This window comes from Taudactylus pleione, unplaced genomic scaffold (genome assembly GCF_031769625.1).
Source record: "Taudactylus pleione unplaced genomic scaffold, aTauple2 ptg000744l, whole genome shotgun sequence".
Classification (NCBI taxonomy): Eukaryota; Metazoa; Chordata; class Amphibia; order Anura; family Myobatrachidae; genus Taudactylus; species Taudactylus pleione.
The window spans coordinates 545,988-569,582 of record NW_028285146.1 but is presented as its reverse complement, the minus strand read 5'-3'; the positions used below and the strand labels follow the sequence as shown (position 1 = coordinate 569,582).

The 23,595-nt window shown below is 50.1% G+C and overlaps 3 protein-coding genes across 5 annotated transcripts in view; 1 reads left to right on the top strand and 2 right to left on the bottom strand.

Annotated features, from left to right (window-relative positions):
* Positions 1 to 4,335, bottom strand: part of GPAA1 (glycosylphosphatidylinositol anchor attachment 1) — a 34,453-nt gene extending 30,118 nt beyond the window's left edge. Inside the window, exons 1-2 of the mRNA XM_088457190.1 lie at positions 4,171 to 4,335; positions 79 to 194 (exon numbers count right to left, since the gene is read on the bottom strand). Coding sequence (XP_088313316.1) covers positions 79 to 194; positions 4,171 to 4,179 — 125 coding nt within the window. The 5' untranslated portion in view covers positions 4,180 to 4,335. The remainder of the gene's footprint in view (positions 1 to 78; positions 195 to 4,170) is intronic.
* Positions 4,336 to 10,689: 6,354 nt separating this feature from the next.
* EXOSC4 (exosome component 4) lies at positions 10,690 to 14,132 on the bottom strand. Of its 2 annotated transcripts, none has more exons than XM_088457187.1 (3): positions 14,018 to 14,132; positions 12,085 to 12,291; positions 10,690 to 11,343 (listed from the first exon to the last, which is right to left on the bottom strand). In XM_088457187.1, exons 1-3 carry the CDS (start codon positions 14,099 to 14,101, stop codon positions 10,972 to 10,974), a joined length of 663 nt encoding a protein of 220 aa, XP_088313313.1. In that variant the 5' UTR covers positions 14,102 to 14,132; the 3' UTR covers positions 10,690 to 10,971. The 2 variants fall into 2 exon arrangements, with proteins under 2 accessions (XP_088313313.1, XP_088313314.1); XM_088457188.1 differs by lacking the exon at positions 14,018 to 14,132 and adding an exon at positions 13,459 to 13,756.
* A 2,228-nt stretch (positions 14,133 to 16,360) lies between these two features.
* OPLAH (5-oxoprolinase, ATP-hydrolysing) overlaps positions 16,361 to 23,595 on the top strand; it is a 120,736-nt gene continuing 113,501 nt past the window's right edge. Inside the window, exon 1 of one of the 2 annotated variants that reach the window (XM_088457193.1) lies at positions 16,361 to 16,576. The gene's annotated coding sequence lies outside the window, so the exon portion shown is untranslated. Of the gene's footprint in view, positions 16,577 to 18,858; positions 18,904 to 23,595 lie in introns of those variants that run through there. The other variant, XM_088457191.1, reaches the window with a different exon arrangement.

Sequence of the window (23,595 nt, the reverse complement as noted above, 5' to 3'; positions counted from 1 at the left end):
TCCAGGTTCTCTGCCCCCAGCAGCTTACAATTAAATTCATTATGTGCACATGCACCAGACAAAGGGGTGGTTACTTACCACAGGGGGGCGTTCAGCCTCGTAACAATGCGGGATAAGGCCTGCCGGCGATTCGGGTCCAAAAGGAGGCCCATTCTGTCACTGCGCCCGTTCCTGTCCCCAGAGGACCAGGGAATCTAGAAAGAGATGGTCCAATGACTTATTCATTACATACATAAATTACTATGCTGGCACTTATAGTATTAAACGGCCAACGTTTCCACACAATAGTTTCTCGCTGAATCCATGTATGTAAGCCCAACATGTGAAAATGAATCACGGTACACCAATAAAACCAATATACACCATACCAGTTACAGGACAAGGTAGAACGTTCCAGCCATTTGTCGCTAGTAAATATAGTGTCATCACAGAATTAATGCCACCACAGCATACACAGCTATGAGTACACTTTAAGGACCAAGTAAAAGGTGATATTTCACATTAATATTTATCCAACTGTGGGTTAGTGAGCTTATTATACATTTGAATATTGTACGGCATATACCTAATAATGCCATAATGCTCTGTGACCCTCATCTGCAGGCCGCTATGTTACAGAGGGAAGCAGTCGGGAAGCTGACGGGCAGAATCCCGACCGTCGGCTTCCCGACTGTCTAATCCCGGCAAGGAGTCAAATGACAGGCGTCAAAATCCTGACGCCTTTCATTTTACCTACACCGGGAGCCCGACACCCAGCTTACCGGTCAAAGGTAAGCCGGGCAAGGACAGCCATGGGGGGGGGGGGAGGGTTAGGTTTAGGGTTCCTGGGGGGGACTGAGGGTTAGGCACACCCCCCCCCCGGGAGTTTAGGGTTAGGCTAGGGGAAGGGAGGGTTAGGGTTAGGCACCCCCCCAGGGGACTTAGGTTTAGGCGGCGAGGGAAGGGGAGTTTAGGTTTAGGCACTTAGAGGGGGGATTAGGGTTAGGCACCCCTAAGGGAGGGTTAGGTGGTAGAATAGGGTAGGAAATACTTACCTTGGGATGATTGGGATATTCACTGCTGCCGGGATGCCGCTGTCGGGATTTGAACCACCGGCCATGCGGCCAATCATACTGAATCCGTTACAGAGGAGGGGCTTCTCTAGAAGAGCAGGCACAGAGTGACTGACGACTTTGTAGTCTTGTGCTGCAGAAATGAATTGAGTGGTTGGGTGGTTCCGTATGGATGGGCGCAGTGCAGTCACAGTAGCTGAAATCACTGCAGTCTCAGCTTTTTGAGAAGCATTAGATTAAATCAGGGCACTGCCCTAAATAGGTGAGAGGAGCTGCAGCTGTCTATAACAAGGTGCGGTAATATTTTCATTTTTAACAGAGCTGCAGCGGTCGTCAGATTAATGTAGAACAATCTATCTTTGCCTTCATGGTTTGTAAATGTGAATGTCAGCTCTGTGGCTTAGTGATCCTATAACAGTACAGCCACTGCACAACTACTCCTGCTAAACTCCTCCAATCACAGGCCATGGAGCTGCTGCTTCTAGGCTCCTATTGCACAGAGATACAGTTGTTCATTATAGGGGCGCCACGGTCACTCACCAGCGATGCGTAAACCGCCACTTCCAATCCCCTAAGGGAAAACTGGATGAGCGGCATGAAGGGGCTTGCACCAGGGTGTTAGTGGGCAAGGGTGGGAGCTTGCCGATGTCCCACATTGGACCGGTAGCTGGTTGTTCTGCTCTTCAATGGGGGACATCTATGAAGACTGTTCACGGTGTAGAAAAAGTGGCGTTGTACAGCTAAAATCTGGTTGCTACTGGCAACACCACCACACTCCTATAGAGGGACATGAAGAGCAGTGTTCTTACAGATTCTCCATTGTGTCAGAGCCGGGTTTAGGTGGTGTCACTGCAGCACAGAGAGGGGGCGCTCTGCAGCCTGAGCCCTGCGGCTAGGACTTAGCGATCAGGGGATTATTGGCTGCTGTAACAAGATGCTCAGATATTAGTTATAACTCACACAAGTTGACATATTATATGGACATTAGTTATAATAACACACAGATCCTCAGTAGTTATTCTATGCAGGGAAGATACAAATTATAAAACATTGTATGCTATAATACACAGAACAGGCATTAGTTATAATATACATTACGTCGGTGGGTATCAACTATAATACAGGTGCTGTATATAATACCCTGGTTATTATAATATACAGTACATTATAATACACATGGTAGATATGAGTTACAGATTACTATAATACAGAGGACGGACAGTTATAATACACAATATGTGACGCTATACAGGGTGGGTATGAGCTGTAATACAGGTGCTGTGTATAATATCCTGGTTATTATATAATACACAGTATGTGACGCTATACAGGGTGGGTATGAGCTGTAATACAGGGGCTGTGTATAATACCCTGGTTATTATATAATACACAGTATGTGACGCTATACAGGGTGGGTATAAGCTGTAATACAGGTGCTGTGTATAATATCCTGGTTATTATATAATACACAGTATGTGACGCTATACAGGGTGGGTATGAGCTGTTATACACAGTATGTTAATCTATACAGGGTGTAATATAGGGGCTGTGTATTATAGCCTGGTTATTATATAATATACAGTATGTGACGCTATACAGGGTGTAATACAGGTGCTGTGTATTATACCCTGGTTATTATATAATACACAGTATGTTAATCCATACAGGGTGTAATATAGGGGCTGTGTATAATACCCTGATTATATAATATACAGTATGTTAATCTATACAGGGTGTAATATAGGGGCTGTGTATAATACCCTGGTTATTATATAATACACAGTATGTGACACTATACAGGGTAGGTATGAGCTGTAATACAGGGGCTGTGTATAATATCCTGGTTATTATATAATATACAGTATGTGACACCATATGGGGTGGGTATGAGCTGTAATATACAGTATGTTAATCTATACAGGGTGTAATATAGGGGCTGTGTATTATACCCTGGTTATTATATAATATACAGTATGTGATGCTATACAGGGTGTAATACAGGTGCTGTGCATTATACCCTGGTTATTATATAATACACAGTATGTGACGCTATACAGGGTGGGTATGAGCTGTAATAGACAGTCTGTGATGCTATACAGGGTGTAATAAAGGGGCTGTGTATTATACCCTGGTTATTATATAATACACCGTATGTGATGCTATACAGGGTGTAATACAAGGGCTGTGTATAACACCCTGGTTACTATATAACACACAGTATGTGATGCTATACAGGGTTAATACAGGTGCTGTGTATAATATCCTGGTTATTATATAATATACAGTATGTGACGCTATACAGGGTGTAATACAGGTGCTGTGTATTATACCCTGGTTATTATATAATACACAGTATGTTAATCCATACAGGGTGTAATATAGGGGCTGTGTATAATACCCTGATTATATAATATACAGTATGTTAATCTATACAGGGTGTAATATAGGGGCTGTGTATAATACCCTGGTTATTATATAATACACAGTATGTGACACTATACAGGGTAGGTATGAGCTGTAATACAGGGGCTGTGTATAATATCCTGGTTATTATATAATATACAGTATGTGACACCATATGGGGTGGGTATGAGCTGTAATATACAGTATGTTAATCTATACAGGGTGTAATATAGGGGCTGTGTATTATACCCTGGTTATTATATAATATACAGTATGTGATGCTATACAGGGTGTAATACAGGTGCTGTGCATTATACCCTGGTTATTATATAATACACAGTATGTGACGCTATACAGGGTGGGTATGAGCTGTAATAGACAGTCTGTGATGCTATACAGGGTGTAATAAAGGGGCTGTGTATTATACCCTGGTTATTATATAATACACCGTATGTGATGCTATACAGGGTGTAATACAAGGGCTGTGTATAACACCCTGGTTACTATATAACACACAGTATGTGATGCTATACAGGGTTAATACAGGTGCTGTGTATAATATCCTGGTTATTATATAATATACAGTATGTGACGCTATACAGGGTGGGTATGAGCAGTAATAGACAGTATGTGATGCTATACAGGGTGTAATACAGGGGCTGTGTATAACACCCTGGTTATTATATAACAGACAGTCGGGCAGTTGCTCTCTCACCTCCGGCATCAGCTGTCACTGGGGAAAGGTATACTTCCGGTAGGGAATGACGTTGGACAGTAACTGATGACGTCAGGGTACAGACACTGAAGGGGATCTAGCTGTAACCGCTGCTCACTGCAGACACTTCCCCATCATAGAGAGCAGGAAGCAGGGGGAAGAGAGGACTCAGGGAAACTCGCAGTGTCCTGGGAATAGACAGCAGCACCTGCAGGCGGGAGGTGGCACCACACACACACTATAATTATAACATTGCACTGTTATACACAGGGAGATAATAGTGTATGATGATGACGTTATCATATGAAGTAAGCAGCCCAAAGGGACAGATATATCAGTGAGACTTTCAGCCTTCGTAGGAGGCGCAGGCAGCTTTTGCTTCTCCAGGGTAGTAGGGCAAGCTGATACTTGTAGTCCCACAACAGCTGGAGATCCCCTGCTCTCCTGTGTTATGTGAATTATAGGTCTCACATTAATACCCCTTTCACATTTTAATGCCGGGTCGCACCCAGGATTTTGTGCACGAGTCCATCTCAGATGCGACCCGGCTGAGACCCCTTTCAGACTGGCGGCCCGCCCCGGCTTATTGATAACGTCACGTGCAAAGCCAGCACTTGGAGATGAGATCACCCCCAAGCGCAGGCTCTTCCTGTTCTGTGAACGGTTACCCATTCACACTGCATAGCGAGCCAGGTTGAACCCGTGTTAAAATGCCGGGACGCTCGGCCCACTTATTACAACCTGGCCCTTTCACACTGCACAGTAACCCGGGTTATTGGTGCAAGTGTGAAAGGTATAAGTTTTGCCCTTTTGGGCATGCTGGGATTTACAGTTCTCCATCTCCAGCAGATGGAAAGTCACACATTTGCAGTGACAAACTCAAAATTTCTATAGAGGGGTTCCCAAAGGCTTAATTTTAAAGCAGGTGTGGACAGTACATAAAGAGGACATAATCAGCTATAAAATACCGTACGTCATATAAAGTGCAGTGTATGTAATAATTCCAGCATATACATACCCTCCAACATTTCACAGCAAAAACCCGCTACAGGGGCGTGGCCACATACAAAAGGGGTGTGGTTACATATAAAGGGGCGTGTCCACTGGCACTGGGAGCTGGAATCAGCAGGTGCTGGCTGGTTTATCAGTCTGACTCCTATACACAGGCACTGGCGTGATTACGTCAGCGTCAGTGCTGACTGCACTGCAGATAACCACGGAGGACGGAGCGGAGCCGCCTGTCACTCAGCAGCGCTGCAGGAGTCCTGTGTTCCAGCAGCGCTGCTAAAGAATTCGGGAGATTGTACCCATCTGGTACAAAACGGTACAGCCCGTTTGCTGGTACAGACCTTTAAAGAACGGTACTGTACCGGCTAAATCGGTATAGTTGGAGGGTATGCAGATACAGGACCAGCGATCACAGTAAGCCATTATATGCAGCAATAAGGCCATCCTGCCTGAGCCATACTTGCCGACATTTCGGCAGGGGAATCCGGGAGGGGGCTGACAGGTCTGTCCAGCAGGGAGGATGGGGGCGGGTCAAATAGGCGGAGCGAGGGCGCGCCGACGCGATCGCATCATCGTGGCCCCGCCCCCTCTTTATAATGCCAATATTACTGGCATTATAAGGCAGGGGGCGGGGCTACAATTACGCGATTCATCACACCCCCGCACCGCCCACTTTTGCGGCTGGCGTGGGGGTTAGCGGGGTGCCGGCATCCATTCCGGGGGACTTGCCTAGTCTTGCGGGGTGTCGGGAGCGGCACCCGATTTTCGGGAGGCTCCCGACAGTCCCGGGAGAGTAGGCAAGTATGGCCTGAGCTGAATGTGTTAATTTCAGATGTGGGCACCATTCCAGACAATTGGAGCAAGTCCAGGAGTCTGGGGGAGGAGCAGAAAAAAATCTAGCACTGCCCTGGACGTAGATGTACTGAGTTCTCCTTATATACTGGATAATGTATTAAATTATACAGTTCTAATAATTTACCCTATAGATGGTCAGTCACCTCTAAAGCCACCTACACACTAGCCGATAAATTTGACGATATGGAGGATAACGATATTGTTCACCGTGTTCAATGTCGTCCAGTGTATATGCATATCATTAACAATTCGCGCTCCCGCGGATCGTTAACGATGTCTTTCGTAGCCCATTCTTGCTGGACAACCAGACAAAAGTCCAGGAATGATGATGTTCGTCCATGCAAGATGACGTTTTGCCTCTTTCTGAGTTCCGTTTTTTTGGAGGGAAAAATCCGAACTCAACGTGCAAACTCGAACCTATCCGAGCCTGCACATCCCTACTAAGGAGTGGCTTCCGTCTGACCACTCTACCATACAGCTGCTGCGCTGCTCAGAATGTAATGAATAATCACACATGCAGATGTGCTGGGAAGGCTCAGTTAGGTTTCAGAGATTGCAACAAAGCTAAATTGGACTAGTCTTCAGTCTATAACGTAATAGCGGCAATTCCATTCAGTACCATAGGCGCAATGTGCGTTCCAGAACAGCACATCGCGACCACCAGCATCGCATGTTTTTCCCCATACCCCACCTGCACAATAACACCAGCGTTGCTGGGCTACCATAGTATACAATAAACGCGATCCAACATTGCGCAGAACTGAATGGCCAGCAATGTGTAGTACGGGGAGGCCAGACAGCATTCTGTGACAGAGCCGCGACTCCTCCCAGGAACAGAAACTTTATCAGTTTACAATTTTATAACCCCAGAACTCTCAGATCCCCCATATTAAATATCCCAGAAACAGAACAGAGGTGGAGTTTTCCTGTATTAGCGTTCGACAAACTAAAAACAAAGGGGGAGATGTATCAAAGAAGAGATAAGGTGGACAGAGATAAAGTACCAACCAATCAGCTCCTAACAGCCACGTTACAGGCTGTTTGAAAAATTTGCTGAACCCTATCATATTTTGGTCGGGATCAGCAAATCAGGGAAATACAACATGTTGGATTTCACTGATGCCCCGATCCCAACGTCTGGGGCTCGGGGAATTGACCTGATACATTGCAGATGTATGCGGCCCTTAAAGGGGGTAATTCAGCGCTGAGCAATGTCCCGCCAGGCAACACTGCAATGTCCAGCTGCGCGCCGCATTACTGTTCATTACGCCTCCATAGGGTGCAAGGAAAGATTTGAGAACGTATTGTTTGCGCGGCATTTTCGCCTGACCATTCCAGCAGCACTCTGCGCCCATCGCCAAGAATTGAATCCCCCCCTCAAAGAGATGCGATCTATTAGGAATATAATTGTGCCAAATCTCACACCGCTTGCATTATTTGGGCCATCGTCTGCACAAGCTGGAAATGAAACGGATTACATCAATATCACATTTCATGGCGCACACTTGGTGTTTGTAGTACGATGGATGTAATATACATCTTCAAAATAATCATGGAGGTGTTTTTTAATGATTTTCAACTTTAGCCTTGTTTTAAGAGGCTACTAAAAAAAATATATATCTATATTTTACTCTGACACCCTAATGATAGAGCTATCGGACCAAGGGCCTTATTCAGGGGCGCTCGCTATTTGCGAGCGCACGCTCTGAAACAGGGCCGGGAGTATTTTCTTTTTTCCCTGTCCACTCGCTAAGCTGTGGGTGCCCACCCACAGCTAGTGCGAGAGGGCAGGAGATGGTCGCGATTATCGCAACCATCGGGCTTGCGAGGAGACCATGTGGTAGGGTCTTGGCTCCCATAAGCCCAAGTGGACTTCCTACTCTAATAGAGTAGGAAGTCCACTACTGACATCATGAGTGATGTCAGTAGGGCCGCCCACAAACGGCAGGCGTTCCTTCGGGAACGCCTGTTTGTTCAGCCACCCCCCCTACCCACCTACAAAACGGGGCGAGCTGTCAATCAACATCGACAGCCGCCCCGTTTTGCTGAGAGCCCCGGAGCGAGTGAAGTACTCATTCGTTCCGGGGCTCGCACGTTCGCACTGGCCCACCATCGACCCGCTTGCGAGCGCAATGCGCTCGCAAGCAGGTCTGAATCAGGGTGAGTGTATAGAAAATGTGAGCGTTTAGCAGAAACCTCTCACATTGGCCGAGTTTACTTTTCTTTATTGCCCCGCAGGTTACCGTACCTGGGGCGCTGGGTGGAAGAAGTACGGGCGCCAAGACCCCTAGAATCAGGGTGCTGGTGACTGGCTGCCGCCGTCTCCCACTGACAATGGGCCTGATTCAGCAAGGAACGCAGTTACTAATACGCACGCAAATCGGCTGATTGTTGTGTCCTGCTCATGCATTGCAGTGCGCGTCCTAGCCATTGCGATCGGGACTGAGATTGCAACGACTACGCAGACTCATCGCAGAGTGATTGACAGTGTCGTTTGTGGGTGGTGACGGGAGGGTGGCCGGGTGAATGCAGGCGTGACAGTGCGTTGGAACGCCGTTGCAGGGGCGTGCATAAATTAGCCACTGCGATACGCAGCCTGAGGCCTGATAGCGAGCGTGGTTGTTAGTAATTTCTGAGTAAGGTCAGGGCTTGTACAAGTGTGTGAGAGGCTGCGATGGTGATCGATTGTACCGATGGTTTCGCAGTCTTGCTAAACATTAGGGATGTGTGGTAAGGAAAATGGGCGTCCTTATGTAGTGCTGCGAGGGAATAGCGATCGCAATAAATTAGCATACTATCGCAGTTGAACTGCGCGTGAAATCGCTATTGCATATGCAGTTGCGTACGGTAGTGAATTAGGCCCAATATTAGACCTGGGATGCAAGTCAGCAGCGAATCACTTCATCCTTCCCATTAGCGCCAGCTTCCAGGCCCAGCATCACCCTCCACCTCCTGTGTGCGTCCAGTGTTACGGCTAATCAATCAAACATTTACATTTTATACCTCATTTCCACCAAAAACCCGGGTCCGACCAGGGCTTTCAGACATGGGCCCTGATTCAGAGGCGCACGCTATTTGCGTGCGCTCGCTCTGAATCAGGGCGTCCATATTTTTTTTTTTTGACCGGCCTCCACGCCGCTCGCACAGCTGTGGGTGACCACCTACAGCGTGTGCGTGCGGCCTGGCGATGGTCGCGATTATCGGGCTTGCGAGGAGCCCCTGTGGTCTCAGGTCTCGCAAGCCCAAGTGGACTTCCTGCTCTAATAGAGCAGGAAGTCTACTACTGACATTATTATTATTATTACCAGTTATTTATATAGCGCACACATATTCCGCAGCGCTTTACAGAGAATATTTGCCCATTCACATCAGTCTCTGCCCCAGTGGAGCTTACAATCTATATTCCCTATCACACGCTCACACACATACACACCAGGGTTAATTTGTGTTGGGAGCCAATTAACCTACCTGTATATTTTTGGAATGTGGGAGGAAACCCACGCAAGCACAGGGAGAATATACAAACTCCACACAGGTAGGGCCGTGGTGGGAATCGAACCCATGACCTCAGTGCTGTGAGGCAGTAACGCTAACCATTACACCATCTGTGCTGCCCCGACATCACTAGTGATGTCAGTAGGGCCGCCCACAAACGCCAGGCGTTCCTTCGGGAACGCCTCCATTTATGCAGCCACCCCCCCTCCCCACCTACAAAACAGGGCGAGCTGTCGATCAACATCGACAGCCGCCCAGTCTTGTAGCGATCCCCGGCGCGAGTGATTTCTCACTTGCTCCGGGGCTCGCGCATGGGCGGTGCGTGCGCAATGGCCCGTCTGAATCAGGCCCATGGTTCCAACCCAACTGTGTTAAGGGTCAACTCGGTCGAAATTGCAGTCGTCCGACCGTGGTAAAACCAGGGTTGAAGTTCCAGGAATTTCGATCCGGGTTGACCCTTTCACACATAAAAAGGACCCGTGTTGACCAGCAAATTACCGGCTTTCCCGGCGTGAAAGTGGTCGCTTGGAGATGACATCATCTCCAAGCGCCACTGAAGCCGGACCAAGCAGCCGGCTAGCAGCGCACTCCAGGTCATTTGACCCGGAGTGTGCTGTTCTCACAGCAAGGTTTCACGGGCTACGCCAGTGTTAAACCCTGCTAGTTACCTGGGTTGGATTGCCGGGTCACTCAACCCAGCGATCCAACCCTCTCCCCTTTTACACCAGGGAGCTGCCCGGGTTAACTCTTAAAAAAAAATGGGTTTTAGCTCCAGTGTAAAAGGGATATTATACTATTCTGCTTCACTCATATTAAAGAGGGGATCCGATCATAATGCCGACGATTATAATACCAGCACCGGAATCCTGCCCACCCGTGTCCTGAAGGTCTGTAGTGGAGTTAGGCACTTCGGGGAGGGTTAGGGACTAAGGGGAAGGGTTAAATTTAGGGTTTGGAGAGGGAGAGGTTAGGTTCAGGAATTAGGGGGAGGTTAGGTTTAGGTACTGGGGAGGGAGGTTTAGGTACTGGGGAGGAAGGTTTAGGATATCCACTGACAGTATCCTAACCTTGTTGGGATGCCGGAGTCTGGATTTTAACCGCTGGGATCCTGTGTGCTGCATCCTGTACCCAACAATAAAACAGCAGCTGACATGTAAAAAGTGTATTTCTTACAACAAAAGGACTTTTTTTTTTATTAAACTGGACATAGAAAAATGTGGAACGTGGCTGTGAAAAATGTGGTTGATGAGATTATTATTCACATATAAAGTTCTGAGCCTCTAATGTTGTCCTATTAGTGTACCAGGTTAATCCCGTCACTGTTTTGCAGGTTATATCATGTAGGACCATTCCCCGATCCTCCTGAGCTGCGTTAGAGGCCATGGACTTAGGCCAGCAGAGTTTGCTCCTCAATAAGCCGCACGTAGCCGGATGATGGAGCCGTTACGCTGTTCCGTGATCTCCCACCAGCGCCGAGACCTCCTGCAAGTGCTCCCGCACAGCTTGGTCCAGCACGGCGTACACGTCCTTACACGCCTTACTGGCTGCGTCCATCACGCGCTCCAGGTGATCCTCGTGCAGCCGAGAGTTCATCTCCAGCAGCGCTATCTGGTCAGACTTCGGTAACAGAGCCAGCGCCAGCTGGGGCCCGCCGGCCGCCTCCTCCACGTAGCTTAAGTCTGCCAGAGGCGTGTCCTCGATGAAGCCAGCGGAAGAGGCGCAGACATAGTCCCGCATAGGGATTCCAGCGTCGATGACCGCCAACGTGGCTGCGTTGACACAGGTAGAGTAATTACCGCCATCGGCTTGCAGGATCTACGGAAAACAGAGAGAACATTTACATCCTGGTCACAGCACACATCAGGCAAAGCTGCGCCATCGCCCTCTTTCCAACCCTCAGGTGTCTGCACTAAGGTGATTTGGGTTTCCTTAAATCATGGCCATGCGCCAGTTACCCATTAGTCTGCCCTGTTACTCTGATCCTGCACAGAGAGCACTGACCCCCTATGGAGGTAATCTGACAGTGCAGAAAGGACACCTAACAGCCGGAGAAAGAACAGGAACGGAAGAAAATAAACATACTCAATGTCGCAGTCTCTGTCCTGTCATCTCCCTCAGTAATGTAGTGTTCATTCTAGCACCCTGCACCTGTCACACCCCGTGCAATTCAGCCTTCCTACCTGGGGTGTCGCTCTCTGCTCTGGTGCTTCTAGCACACTCTGGTCTGTATCTCAGCAGTTTGTCGCATCAGCAGAGTGTACTAGAAGCACCAGAGCAGAGAGCGACACCCCTGGCAGGAAAGAGGAGCTGCACGGGGGTGTGACAGGTGCAGGGTGCTAGAATGAACACTAGTAATGTGTCCATAGGAAATATAAGCACATCTCTTACCTATTCTGCTCCTGGCAAACACCAGAAGGGCTGGGGAACGGGACATGTTATTCGCCCCCCAAATCACACACACTTTGCGCCGATAGACGAACGCAGTTATATATATTTTATATTCGTGCCAATAGGGGTGCGCTAGGACACCTACAATGCCCAGCGTCGCCCTCTCACCTGTACGTAGATGTCTATCTGAGAGCGCGGGTACAGCTGAGTGAGGATGGCAGCCTCGAACGTCTGCTTCAGGTGCAGGGTCATCTCGCTGGATTTGCGGTCTCCGTGTGGCCGGCGTTTCCTTTCTCCCGTGCTGAAAGTGGCCATGCTGTACTGGCAGTTCACCACCGCGCGGTCATGGAGGGTCTTACTTCGAGACCCCCGTATCTAAACATAGGAAACATTAAATACCACTTAGTCAATGACAGCAACCCTTACCACACACACCCCTCCACCCCACATTCACACACAGGCATGCCCCTCCCCCCTCATTCACACACACAGGCATGCCCCTCCCCCCACATTCACACACACTGGCACATTTCTTCCCCACATTCACACACACTGGCACATTTCTTCCCCTCATTCACACACACTGGCACACTTCTTCCCCTCGCACACATACAGACATGCCCCCCCTCATTCTCGCACACATACAGACATGCCCCCCCTCATTCTCGCACACATACAGACATGCCCCCCCTCATTCTCGCACACATACAGACATGCCCCCCCTCATTCTCGCACACATACAGACATGCCTCCCCTCATTCTCGCACACATACAGACATGCCTCCCCTCATTCTCGCACACATACAGACATGCCTCCCCTCATTCTCACACACATATACAGACATGCCTCCCCTCATTCTCACACACATACAGACATGCCTCCCCTCATTCTCACACATACAGACATGCCTCCCCTCATTCTCACACATACAGACATGCCTCCCCTCATTCTCACACATACAGACATGCCTCCCCTCATTCTCACACATACAGACATGCCTCCCCTCATTCTCACACACATACAGACATGCCTCCCCTCATTCTCACACACATACAGACATGCCTCCCCTCATTCTCACACACATATACAGACATGCCTCCCCTCATTCTCACACAGGCATGCCCCTCCCCCTCATTCACAAAGGCATGCCCCCCTTCATTCTCACACACACACAGACATGCCCCTCCCCCCTTCATTCTCACAGACGCATGCCCCTCCCGCTCATTCTTACACAGAGGCATGCCCCTCCCCCTCATTCTTACACAGAGGCATGCCCCTCCCCCTCATTCTTACACAGAGGCATGCCTCTCCCCCTCATTCTTACACAGAGGCATGCCTCTCCCCCTCATTCTTACACAGAGGCATGCCTCTCCCCCTCATTCTTACAGAGCCATGCCCCCCCATTCACATGGTATTTCCCTCCCCCTTCATTCTCACACACACAGGCATGCCCCTTCAGTCTCACAGAGACATGCCCCGCCCCCTCATTCAGATACACTCCTCCCACTCATTCCACACACAGCCGGCGTCGGCGCCCTCACCTCATGCGGCCCGTATACTACAGCCAGCGCCTTGGTGTTCCCCTGCTCTATGTAGGCCGACCCGTCCGCCTGAGCGAACACTCCCATCCGGGCCTGGATCTTCCGCAGCTCCCCGGCCTTCCTGCCGTCCACCCGGTACCCCTGATCCGACAGCAGCTCCAGCCCCGCCATCACCCAACGTGCGAGCAGCCGGACTGCAACTCCCGGCAGCCCCCGCGCCCTGCCTGACGTCACTTCCGGCGCCACAACCGCTGCTGCCAGCTCGCTAATACCACGGTAGAACTGACAGGAGCGAGGTGTGTTGTCGGCCTCTGCCACACGGGGGCGCTACGATGCTGCGCCCGCACCTCCTCTTCACACGTCATAATCCCGATATTATAACCCCTATAAGTGCCATCTCGTCATGCATTATCCCGATATATAGGTGTATTGCGATATAACCCCTACAGCAATGGTTCTCAACCGCCAGTATACCCAACAGTTCATGTTTTCAGAATGTACAGTCTGACATTAGGAGCAGATGGGATAATGACTGACCCAACAATAGAGGTTACTTCACCTGTGCATGACCACAAAACCTGGCCTGTTGTAGGGACTTGCGGACTGCCCTACTACACCATACATTCCTACTCTTCCGTATCATCTGGGACACAGGTCACGTTGTCCAGGTCTCCTGGCAGGTGCACAGGTGTAATCATTACTCACTGACATACTAAAATATCCACAGGTGGAGCTAATTTTCACCTGTGATTCTGTGAGGAGACCAGGAAAACATGCACTGTTTGGGGTCCTTGGGAGCGAGATTGAGAACCTGTGGTCTAGGACAGTGGTTCTCAAACTCGGTCCTCAGGACCCCAAACGGTGCATGTTTCCCAGGTCACCCTGCAGGTGCACAGGTGTAGTCATTACTCACTGACACATTTCCCAGGTCACCCTGCAGGTGCACAGGTGTAGTCATTACTCACTGACACATTTCCCAGGTCACCCTGCAGGTGCACAGGTGTAGTCATTACTCACTGACACATTTCCCAGGTCACCCTGCAGGTGCACAGGTGCAGTCATTACTCACTGACACATTTCCCAGGTTACCCAGCAGGAGCACAGGTGTAGTCATTACTCACTGACACATTTCCCAGGTCACCCTGCAGGTGCACAGGTGTAGTCATTACTCACTGACACATTTCCCAGGTCACCCTGCAGGTGCACAGGTGTATTCATTACTCACTGACACATTTCCCAGGTTACCCAGCAGGAGCACAGGTGTATTCATTACTCACTGACACATTTCCCAGTCACCCAGCAGGAGCACAGGTGTATTCATTACTCACTGACACATTTCCCAGTCACCCAGCAGGAGCACAGGTGTATTCATTACTCACTGACACATTTCCCAGGTCACCCTGCAGGTGCACAGGTGTATTCATTACTCACTGACACATTTCCCAGGTCACCCTGCAGGTGCACAGGTGTAGTCATTACTCACTGACACATTTCCCAGGTCACCCTGCAGGTGCACAGGTGTAGTCATTACTCACTGACACATTTCCCAGGTCACCCTGCAGGTGCACAGGTGCAGTCATTACTCACTGACACATTTCCCAGGTTACCCAGCAGGAGCACAGGTGTAGTCATTACTCACTGACACATTTCCCAGGTCACCCAGCAGGTGCACAGGTGTAGTCATTACTCACTGACACATTTCCCAGGTCACCCTGCAGGTGCACAGGTGTATTCATTACTCACTGACACATTTCCCAGTCACCCAGCAGGAGCACAGGTGTATTCATTACCCACTGACACATTTCCCAGGTCACCCTGCAGGTGCACAGGTGTATTCATTACTCACTGACACATTTCCCAGTCACCCAGCAGGAGCACAGGTGTATTCATTACTCACTGACACATTTCCCAGTCACCCAGCAGGAGCACAGGTGTATTCATTACTCACTGACACATTTCCCAGGTCACCCTGCAGGTGCACAGGTGTATTCATTACTCACTGACACATTTCCCAGGTCACCCTGCAGGTGCACAGGTGTATTCATTACTCACTGACACATATCCCAGTCACCCAGCAGGAGCACAGGTGTATTCATTACTCACTGACACATATCCCAGTCACCCAGCAGGAGCACAGGTGTATTCATTACTCACTGACACATTTCCCAGGTCACCCAGCAGGAGCACAGGTGTAGTCATTACTCACTGACACATTTCCCAGGTCACCCAGCAGGTGCACAGGTGTAGTCATTACTCACTGACACATTTCCCAGGTCACCCTGCAGGTGCACAGGTGTAGTCATTACTCACTGACACATTTCCCAGGTTACCCAGCAGGAGCACAGGTGTATTCATTACTCACTGACACATTTCCCAGGTCACCCTTCAGGTGCACAGGTGTATTCATTACTCACTGACACATTTCCCAGGTCACCCTTCAGGTGCACAGGTATACTCATTACTGACACATTTCCCAGGTCACCCTGCAGGTGCACAGGTGTATTCATTACTCACTGACACATTTCCCAGGTCACCCAGCAGGAGCACAGGTGTAGTCATTACTCACTGACACATTTCCCAGGTCACCCTGCAGGTGCACAGGTGTATTCATTACTCACTGACACATTTCCCAGGTCACCCTGCAGGTGCACAGGTGTATTCATTACTCACTGACACATTGCCCAGGTCACCCAGCATGTGCACAGGTGTACTCACTGACACATTTCCCAGGTCACCCAGCAGGTGCACAGGTGTAGACATACTCACTGACACATTTCCCAGGTTACCCAGCAGGTGCACAGGTGTACTCATTACTCTGACACAGTTTAATAGATTCACAGGTGGAGCTAATGATTTCACTTGTGATTTTGCGAGGAGACCTGAAAAACATGCACTGTTTGGGAACCGAGACTGAGAACCTGTGGTCTAGGAGATAGAAGACTCCCAAATCTTGGGTGGCTCCTCTGGACGTCTGGAAACGTGGGCAAGACTCCCGGAGCCCCCTCGTGGCCGCCCACCTGCTGAGTGATATGAGCGGTCCAGGTGGCTTGATGTTGCGATTCACATAATCGTGCCATCACGACCCCCTGCACTGCCACATGGGGGCGCCATTCGCAGGGTATGGCCAGATTTAGATGCTATATGTGGCAAGTCTACCACTCGTATGTATAATCTATTTTTATAAGTACGTAGAAAACATTTTAGTAGAGATGTGTACAGAGGCATGCATGTAGGGAAGGGGTTCTCAATCCACTGTCCCCAGGTACCGCTAATGGTGCATACACACGGTCAGATGAACTACAAATGATAAACGACAACCGATTTGAACGATTTTACCAGCGAATTCATGATCTACGAATGATTTTTGACAGCATTAAAATGAATGAAAATCAACCAAATCTGACTGCAAACACATCAGATGTCAGATATCGTTATCTGACATGCAGGAACGCGCATCGTTCATCGTTGCAGGGACACATGTCAGATTTTCTTTCACATATGAACGATTTTTTAAAATGGTTATTGTACAAATCTGAAGGAAAATCTGACTGTGTGTATGCACCATATCAGGTCATGTTTTGTGGATTTCCATCTGTGGGATCATTACCCAGCAAAATAGATTAACTAGATAGAGTGACATTGCAGGTGCCACCGGACTCTCACTGTCCGGGCGTTATGGCACTTCTGGTTCGCCATGCCGGGGCAGGCTTGCTTGGAACTGTAATCCCACTGCAAAGAACAATGGCCCTCATTCAGAGCCGCTCGTTAGCGGCAGTACGCTCGTTCCGAGCGATGTTTGCACATCTGCGCATGCGTACGGTTTTTAGTACGCATGCGCGAACCAGTCAGTGCGGCCGAAAATCATTGGTACGCAATATAGCGAGTGCCTGCTATTTTGAATGACAGAATGAGGCGTATGTGGGTGGTAACAGGGGAAGGTGCTTGAAAATGGGGAGTGGAGATCCGAACGCAGGCGTGCTTAAAGGTCAAAACGGGCGTTTTATGGGTGTGGATATTTAAAACAGCAGCGTCATTGTTCACGTCACTGGGTTATTTTATAGCCAGAACTGTTCGCAAATTTGTGGTAGCAAACACCAACCACAAGAATAGCGAGCAGTTCATACGCTGGTCGATGTACTCGATTAATCTAATAAATAGCGGACATGACGTAGGATGCGAGCGGCCAGGGGGCGTTTTTAAGAAATAAACGAGCGTATGTTTTGCTCGCTCGTTCAGACTTAGAGGTGTGAACAGACTGCAATGTGCGTACGGATCATTTGAATAGCCACCCCTTGTTTTTAAACGAACGACCGCAAATAGCGAACGGCTCTGAATGAGGGCCAATATTTTTAATTATTTAACACACATTAACCCTGCATCAGGGGTGCAGGGAATAGTCTCGGGCTTCACCTCGGCCCTGGGTATCCTCAGTAGGAATCCTTGGGGCTGGTTAATGTGATGGCCAGGGGACCCCGTGATGTGTTTTCCCCCCGCTATGGCATTGCCCCCCAGCTGGTTGAGCCCGGCACTGGTTACTGGAAATTAGCTTTATTCCCCTCAGATTTCCAGTACCAAAGCAGGCTCAGAGGTCCGGGGCTGGGTATGCTTAAAGGGGGCCACACTGAGGCCACACTGAGGCGAGCGCTCGTTCTGAATGAGGGTGGACGCTTCTATTTTTAAGTGCGGCCTCCTGGTCGCTAGCTAAGCTGTGGGTTACCACCTACAGCTTTAGCGACCGACCAGGTTGATGGTTGCGATGGTCCAGACCATCGCGGCTTGCGACGAGATCCTAAGGTTGGGTCTCGGCAGCCGCAAGCTCCAGGGAGCTTCCTGCTCTGATCGAGCAGGAAGCTCCCCACTGACATCACTGCTGATGTCAGTGCGGCCGCCCACAAAACGGCAGGCGTTTGTGAAACCACCCCCCCGCCCCGCCTACAAAACGGGCCAAGCTGTCTCGGCCCTTTTGTAGTGAGCCCCGGAGCGAGAGAGTTTCTCTCTCGCTCCGGGGCTTGCGGCCGCTGCGCGTGCGCAGGGCCTAAACATCGACCGGGTTGCGAGCGCTCAGTGCTTGCGACCGGGTCTGAATGAGGACCTGAGTGTTTTTCAAATTTTTAACCCTTTCTTTACATAGCAAAACACAAAAGCACTGCACATATGACACTGATCGGTGTAGTGCTCAGCAGAGTCTATATGACTGTGTGACTTCTGGTCCCATGTACAATACACACCCCACCCCTGCCCCCATACATGTGGCTTATTATACCTCACTTTATATCAATGACTGCAGGGCTGGGACTTGCCTACTGCTCCAGCCAATCACAAGTGGCTGCTCTCCGCTTCTTGCTTATAATTGGCTGCCAGGGAGGCGTGTCTATAAACCTGTATTGTGGAGTGCTTTAACCCTTCCAGTGCAGGAGACATCACACCGGCAGCATAGGATACACGGCAAGTCTGGGGATATAGTGACTGTGTGCAGGAGAGGAGCTGGGGATATACCGAATGTTCTGTGTGCAGGAGAGGAGCACAGGCTTACATTCGGGGGATATAGTGACTGTTCTGTGTGCAGGAGAGGAGTACAGGCTGATATCTGGGGATATACTGACTGTTCTGTGTGCAGGAGAGGAGCACAGGCTGACATCTGGGGATATAGTGACTGTTCTGTGTGCAGGAGAGGAGCACAGGCTGACATTCTGGGGATATAGTGACTGTTCTGTGTGCAGGAGAGGAGTACAGGCTGATATCTGGGGATATACTGACTGCTCTGTGTGCAGGAGAAGAGCACAGGGTGACATCTGGGGATATAGTGACTGTGTGCAGGAGAGGAGCACAGGGTGACATCTGGGGATATACTGACTGTCCTGTGTGCAGGAGAGGAGCACAGGGTGACATCTGGGGATATACTGACTGTGTGCAGGAGAGGAGCTGGGGATATACTGAATGTTCTGTGTGCAGGAGAGGAGCACAGGCTGACATCTGGGAATGTAGTGACTGTTCTGTGTGCAGAAGAGGAGCACAGGCTGACATCTGCGGATATAGTGACTGTGAGCAGGAGAGGAGCACAGGCTGACATCCTGGGTAGTGACTGTGTGCAGGAGAGGAGCACAGGCTGACATCCTGGGTAGTGACTGTGTGCAGGAGAGGAGCACAGGCTGACATCTGGGGATATAGTGACTGTTCTGTGTGCAGGAGAGGAGCACAGGCTGACATCTGGGGATATAGTGACTGCTCTGTGTGCAGGAGAGGAGCACAGGCTGACATCTGGGGATATAGTGACTGTTCTGTGTGCAGGAGAGGAGCACAGGCTGATATCTGGGGATATAGTGACTGTTCTGTGTGCAGGAGAGGAGCACAGGCTGACATCTGGGGATATAGTGACTGTTCTGTGTGCAGGATAGGAGCACAGGCTGACATCTGGGGATATAGTGACTGTTCTGTGTGCAGGAGAGGACCACAGGCTGACATCTGGGGATATACTGAATGTTCTGTGTGCAGGAGAGGAGTACAGGCTGACATCTGGGGATATAGTGACCGTTCTGTGTGCAGGAGAGGAGCACAGGCTGACATCTGGGGATATAGTGACTGTTCTGTGTGCAGGAGGGGAGCACAGGTTGACATCTGGGGATATAGTGACCGTTCTGTGTGCAGGAGAGGAGCACAGGCTGACATCTGGGGATATAGTGACTGTTCTGTGTGCAGGAGAGGAGCACAGGGTGACATCTGGGGATATAGTGACTGTTCTGTGTGCAGGAGAGGAGCACAGGCTGACATTTGGGGATATAGTGAATATTCTGTGTGCAGGAGAGGAGCACAGGGAGACATCTGGGGATATACTGACTGTTCTGTGTGCAGGAGAGGAGCACAGGCTGACATCTGGGGATATAGTGACTGTGAGCAGGAGAGGAGCACAGGCTGACATCCTGGGTAGTGACTGTGTGCAGGAGAGGAGCACAGGCTGACATCCTGGGTAGTGACTGTGTGCAGGAGAGGAGCACAGGCTGACATCTGGGGATATAGTGACTGTTCTGTGTGCAGGAGAGGAGTACAGGCTGACATCTGGGGATATAGTGACTGTTCTGTGTGCAGGAGAGGAGCACAGGCTGACATCTGGGGATATAGTGACTGTTCTGTGTGCAGGAGATGAGTACAGGCTGACATCTGGGGATATACTGACTGTTCTGTGTGCAGGAGAGGAGCACAGGCTGACATCTGGGGATATACTGACTGTACTGTGTGCAGGAGAGGAGCACAGGCTGACATCTGGGGATATAGTGACTGTTCTGTGTGCAGGAGAGGAGCACAGGCTGACATCTGGGGATATAGTGACTGTTCTGTGTGCAGGAGAGGAGCACAGGCTGACATCCTGGGTAGTGACTGTGTGCAGGAGAGGAGCACAGGCTGACATCTGGGGATATAGTGACTGTTCTGTGTGCAGGAGAGGAGTACAGGCTGACATCTGGGGATATACTGACTGTTCTGTGTGCAGGAGAGGAGCACAGGCTGACATCTGGGGATATACTGAATGTTCTGTGTGCAGGAGAGGAGCACAGGCTGACATCTGGGGATATACTGACTGTTCTGTGTGCAGGAGATGAGCACAGGCTGATATCTGGGGATATAGTGACTGTTCTGTGTGCAGGAGAGGAGCACAGGCTGACATCTGGGGATATAGTGACTGTTCTGTGTGCAGGAGAGGAGCACAGGCTGACATCTGGGGATATAGTGACTGTTCTGTGTGCAGGAGAGGAGCACAGGCTGACATCTGGGGATATAGTGACCGTTCTGTGTGCAGGAGAGGAGCACAGGCTGACATCTGGGGATATAGTGACCGTTCTGTGTGCAGGAGAGGAGCACAGGCTGACATCTGGGGATATAGTGACCGTTCTGTGTGCAGGAGAGGAGTACAGGCTGACATCTGGGGATATAGTGACCGTTCTGTGTGCAGGAGAGGAGAACAGGCTGACATCTGGGGATATAGTGACCGTTCTGTGTGCAGGAGAGGAGTACAGGCTGACATCTGGGGATATAGTGACCGTTCTGTGTGCAGGAGAGGAGCACAGGCTGACATCTGGGGATATAGTGACTGTTCTATGTGCAGGAGAGGAGCACAGGCTGACATCTGGGGATATAGTGACTGTTCTGTGTGCAGGAGACACGCACAGGCTGACATCTGGGTATATAATGACTGTTCTGTGCGCAGGAGAGGAGCACAGGCTGACATCTGGGGATATAGTGACTGTTCTGTGTGCAGGAGAGGAGTACAGGCTGACATCTGGGGATATAGTGACTGTTCTGTGTGCAGGAGACGCGCACAGGCTGACATCTGGGGATATAGTGACTGTTCTGTGTGCAGGAGAGGAGCACAGGCTGACATCTGGGGATATAGTGACCGTTCTGTGTGCAGGAGAGGAGCACAGGCTGACATTCTGGGGATATAGTGACCGTTCTGTGTGCAGGCGAGGAGCACAGGCTGACATCTGGGGATATAGTGACCGCTCTGTGTGCAGGAGAGGAGCACAGGCTGACATCTGGGGATTTACTGAATGTTCTGTGTGCAGGAGAGGAGCACAGGCTGACATCTGGGGATATAGTGACTGTTCTGTGTGCAGGAGAGGAGTACAGGCTGACATCTGGGGATATAGTGACTGTTCTGTGTGCAGAAGAGGAGCACAGGCTGACATCTGGGGATATAATGACTGTTCTGTGTGCAGGAGAGGAGCACAGGGTGACATCTGGGGATATAGTGACTGTTCTGTGTGCAGGAGAGGAGCACAGGCTGACATCTGGGGATACAATGACTGTTCTGTGTGCAGGAGAGGAGTACAGGCTGACATATGGGGATATAGTGACTGTTCTGTGTGCAGGAGAGGAGTACAGGCTAGCATCTGGGGATATAGTGACTGTGTGCAGGAGAGGAATTCAGGCTGACATCTGGGGATATAGTGACTGTTCTGTGTGCAGGAGAGGAGCACGGGCTGACATCTGGGGATATACTGACTCTTATGTGTGCAGGAGAGGAGCACAGGCTGACATCTGGGGATATAGTGACTGTTCTGTGTGCAGGAGAGGAGCACAGGCTGACATCTGGGGATATAGTGACTGTTCTGTCTGCAGGAGAGGAGCACAGGCTGACATCTGGGGATATAGTGACTGTTCTGTGTGCAGGAGAGGAGTACAGGCTGACATTTGGGGATATAGTGACTGTGTGCAGGAGAGGAGCACAGGCTGACATCTGGGGATATAGTGACTCTTCTGTGTGCAGGAGAGGAGTACAGGCTGACATCTGGGGATATAGTGACTGTTCTGTGTGCAGGAGAGGAGCACAGGGTGACATCTGGGGATATACTGACTGTTCTGTGTGCAGGAGAGGAGCAGAGGCTGACATCTGGGGATATAGTGACTGTTCTGTGTGCAGGAGAGGAGTACAGGCTGACATCTGGGGATTTAGTGACTGTGTGCAGGAGAGGAGCACAGGGTGACATCTGGGGATATAGTGACTGTTCTGTGTGCAGGAGAGGAGCACAGGGTGACATCTGGGGATATAGTGACTGTTCAGTGTGCAAGAGAGGAACACAGGGTGACATCTGGGGATATAGTGACTGTTCTGTGTGCAGGAGAGGAGCAGAGGCTGACATCTGGGGATATAGTGACTGTTCTGTGTGCAGGAGAGGAATTCAGACTGACATCTGGGGATATAGTGAATGTTCTGTGTGCAGGAGAGGAGCACAGGCTGACATCTGGGGATATAGTGACTGTGTGCATGAGAGGAGCACAGGCTGACATCTGGGGATATAGTGACTGTGTGCAGGAGAGGAGCACAGGGTCACATCTGGGGATATACTGACTGTTCTGTGTGCAGGAGAGGAGTACAGGCTGACATCTGGGGATATAGTGACTGTTCTGTGTGCAGGAGACGCGCACAGGCTGACATCTGGGGATATAGTGACTGTTCTGTGTGCAGGAGAGGAGCACAGGCTGACATCTGGGGATATAGTGACCGTTCTGTGTGCAGGAGAGGAGCACAGGCTGACATTCTGGGGATATAGTGACCGTTCTGTGTGCAGGCGAGGAGCACAGGCTGACATCTGGGGATATAGTGACCGCTCTGTGTGCAGGAGAGGAGCACAGGCTGACATCTGG

Bases quoted from the DNA above. Each gene is read 5' to 3' on its own strand.
- EXOSC4 (XM_088457188.1), bottom strand. From the start codon at position 13,629: ATGGCGGGGCTGGAGCTGCTGTCGGATCAGGGGTACCGGGTGGACGGC. The intron at 12,292-13,458 runs GTGAGGGCGCCG...TCCTATGTTTAG, and splicing joins TAGTATACGGGCCGCATGAG to ATACGGGGGTCTCGAAGTAA. The intron at 11,344-12,084 runs GTGAGAGGGCGA...TGTTTTCCGTAG, and splicing joins AGATAGACATCTACGTACAG to ATCCTGCAAGCCGATGGCGG.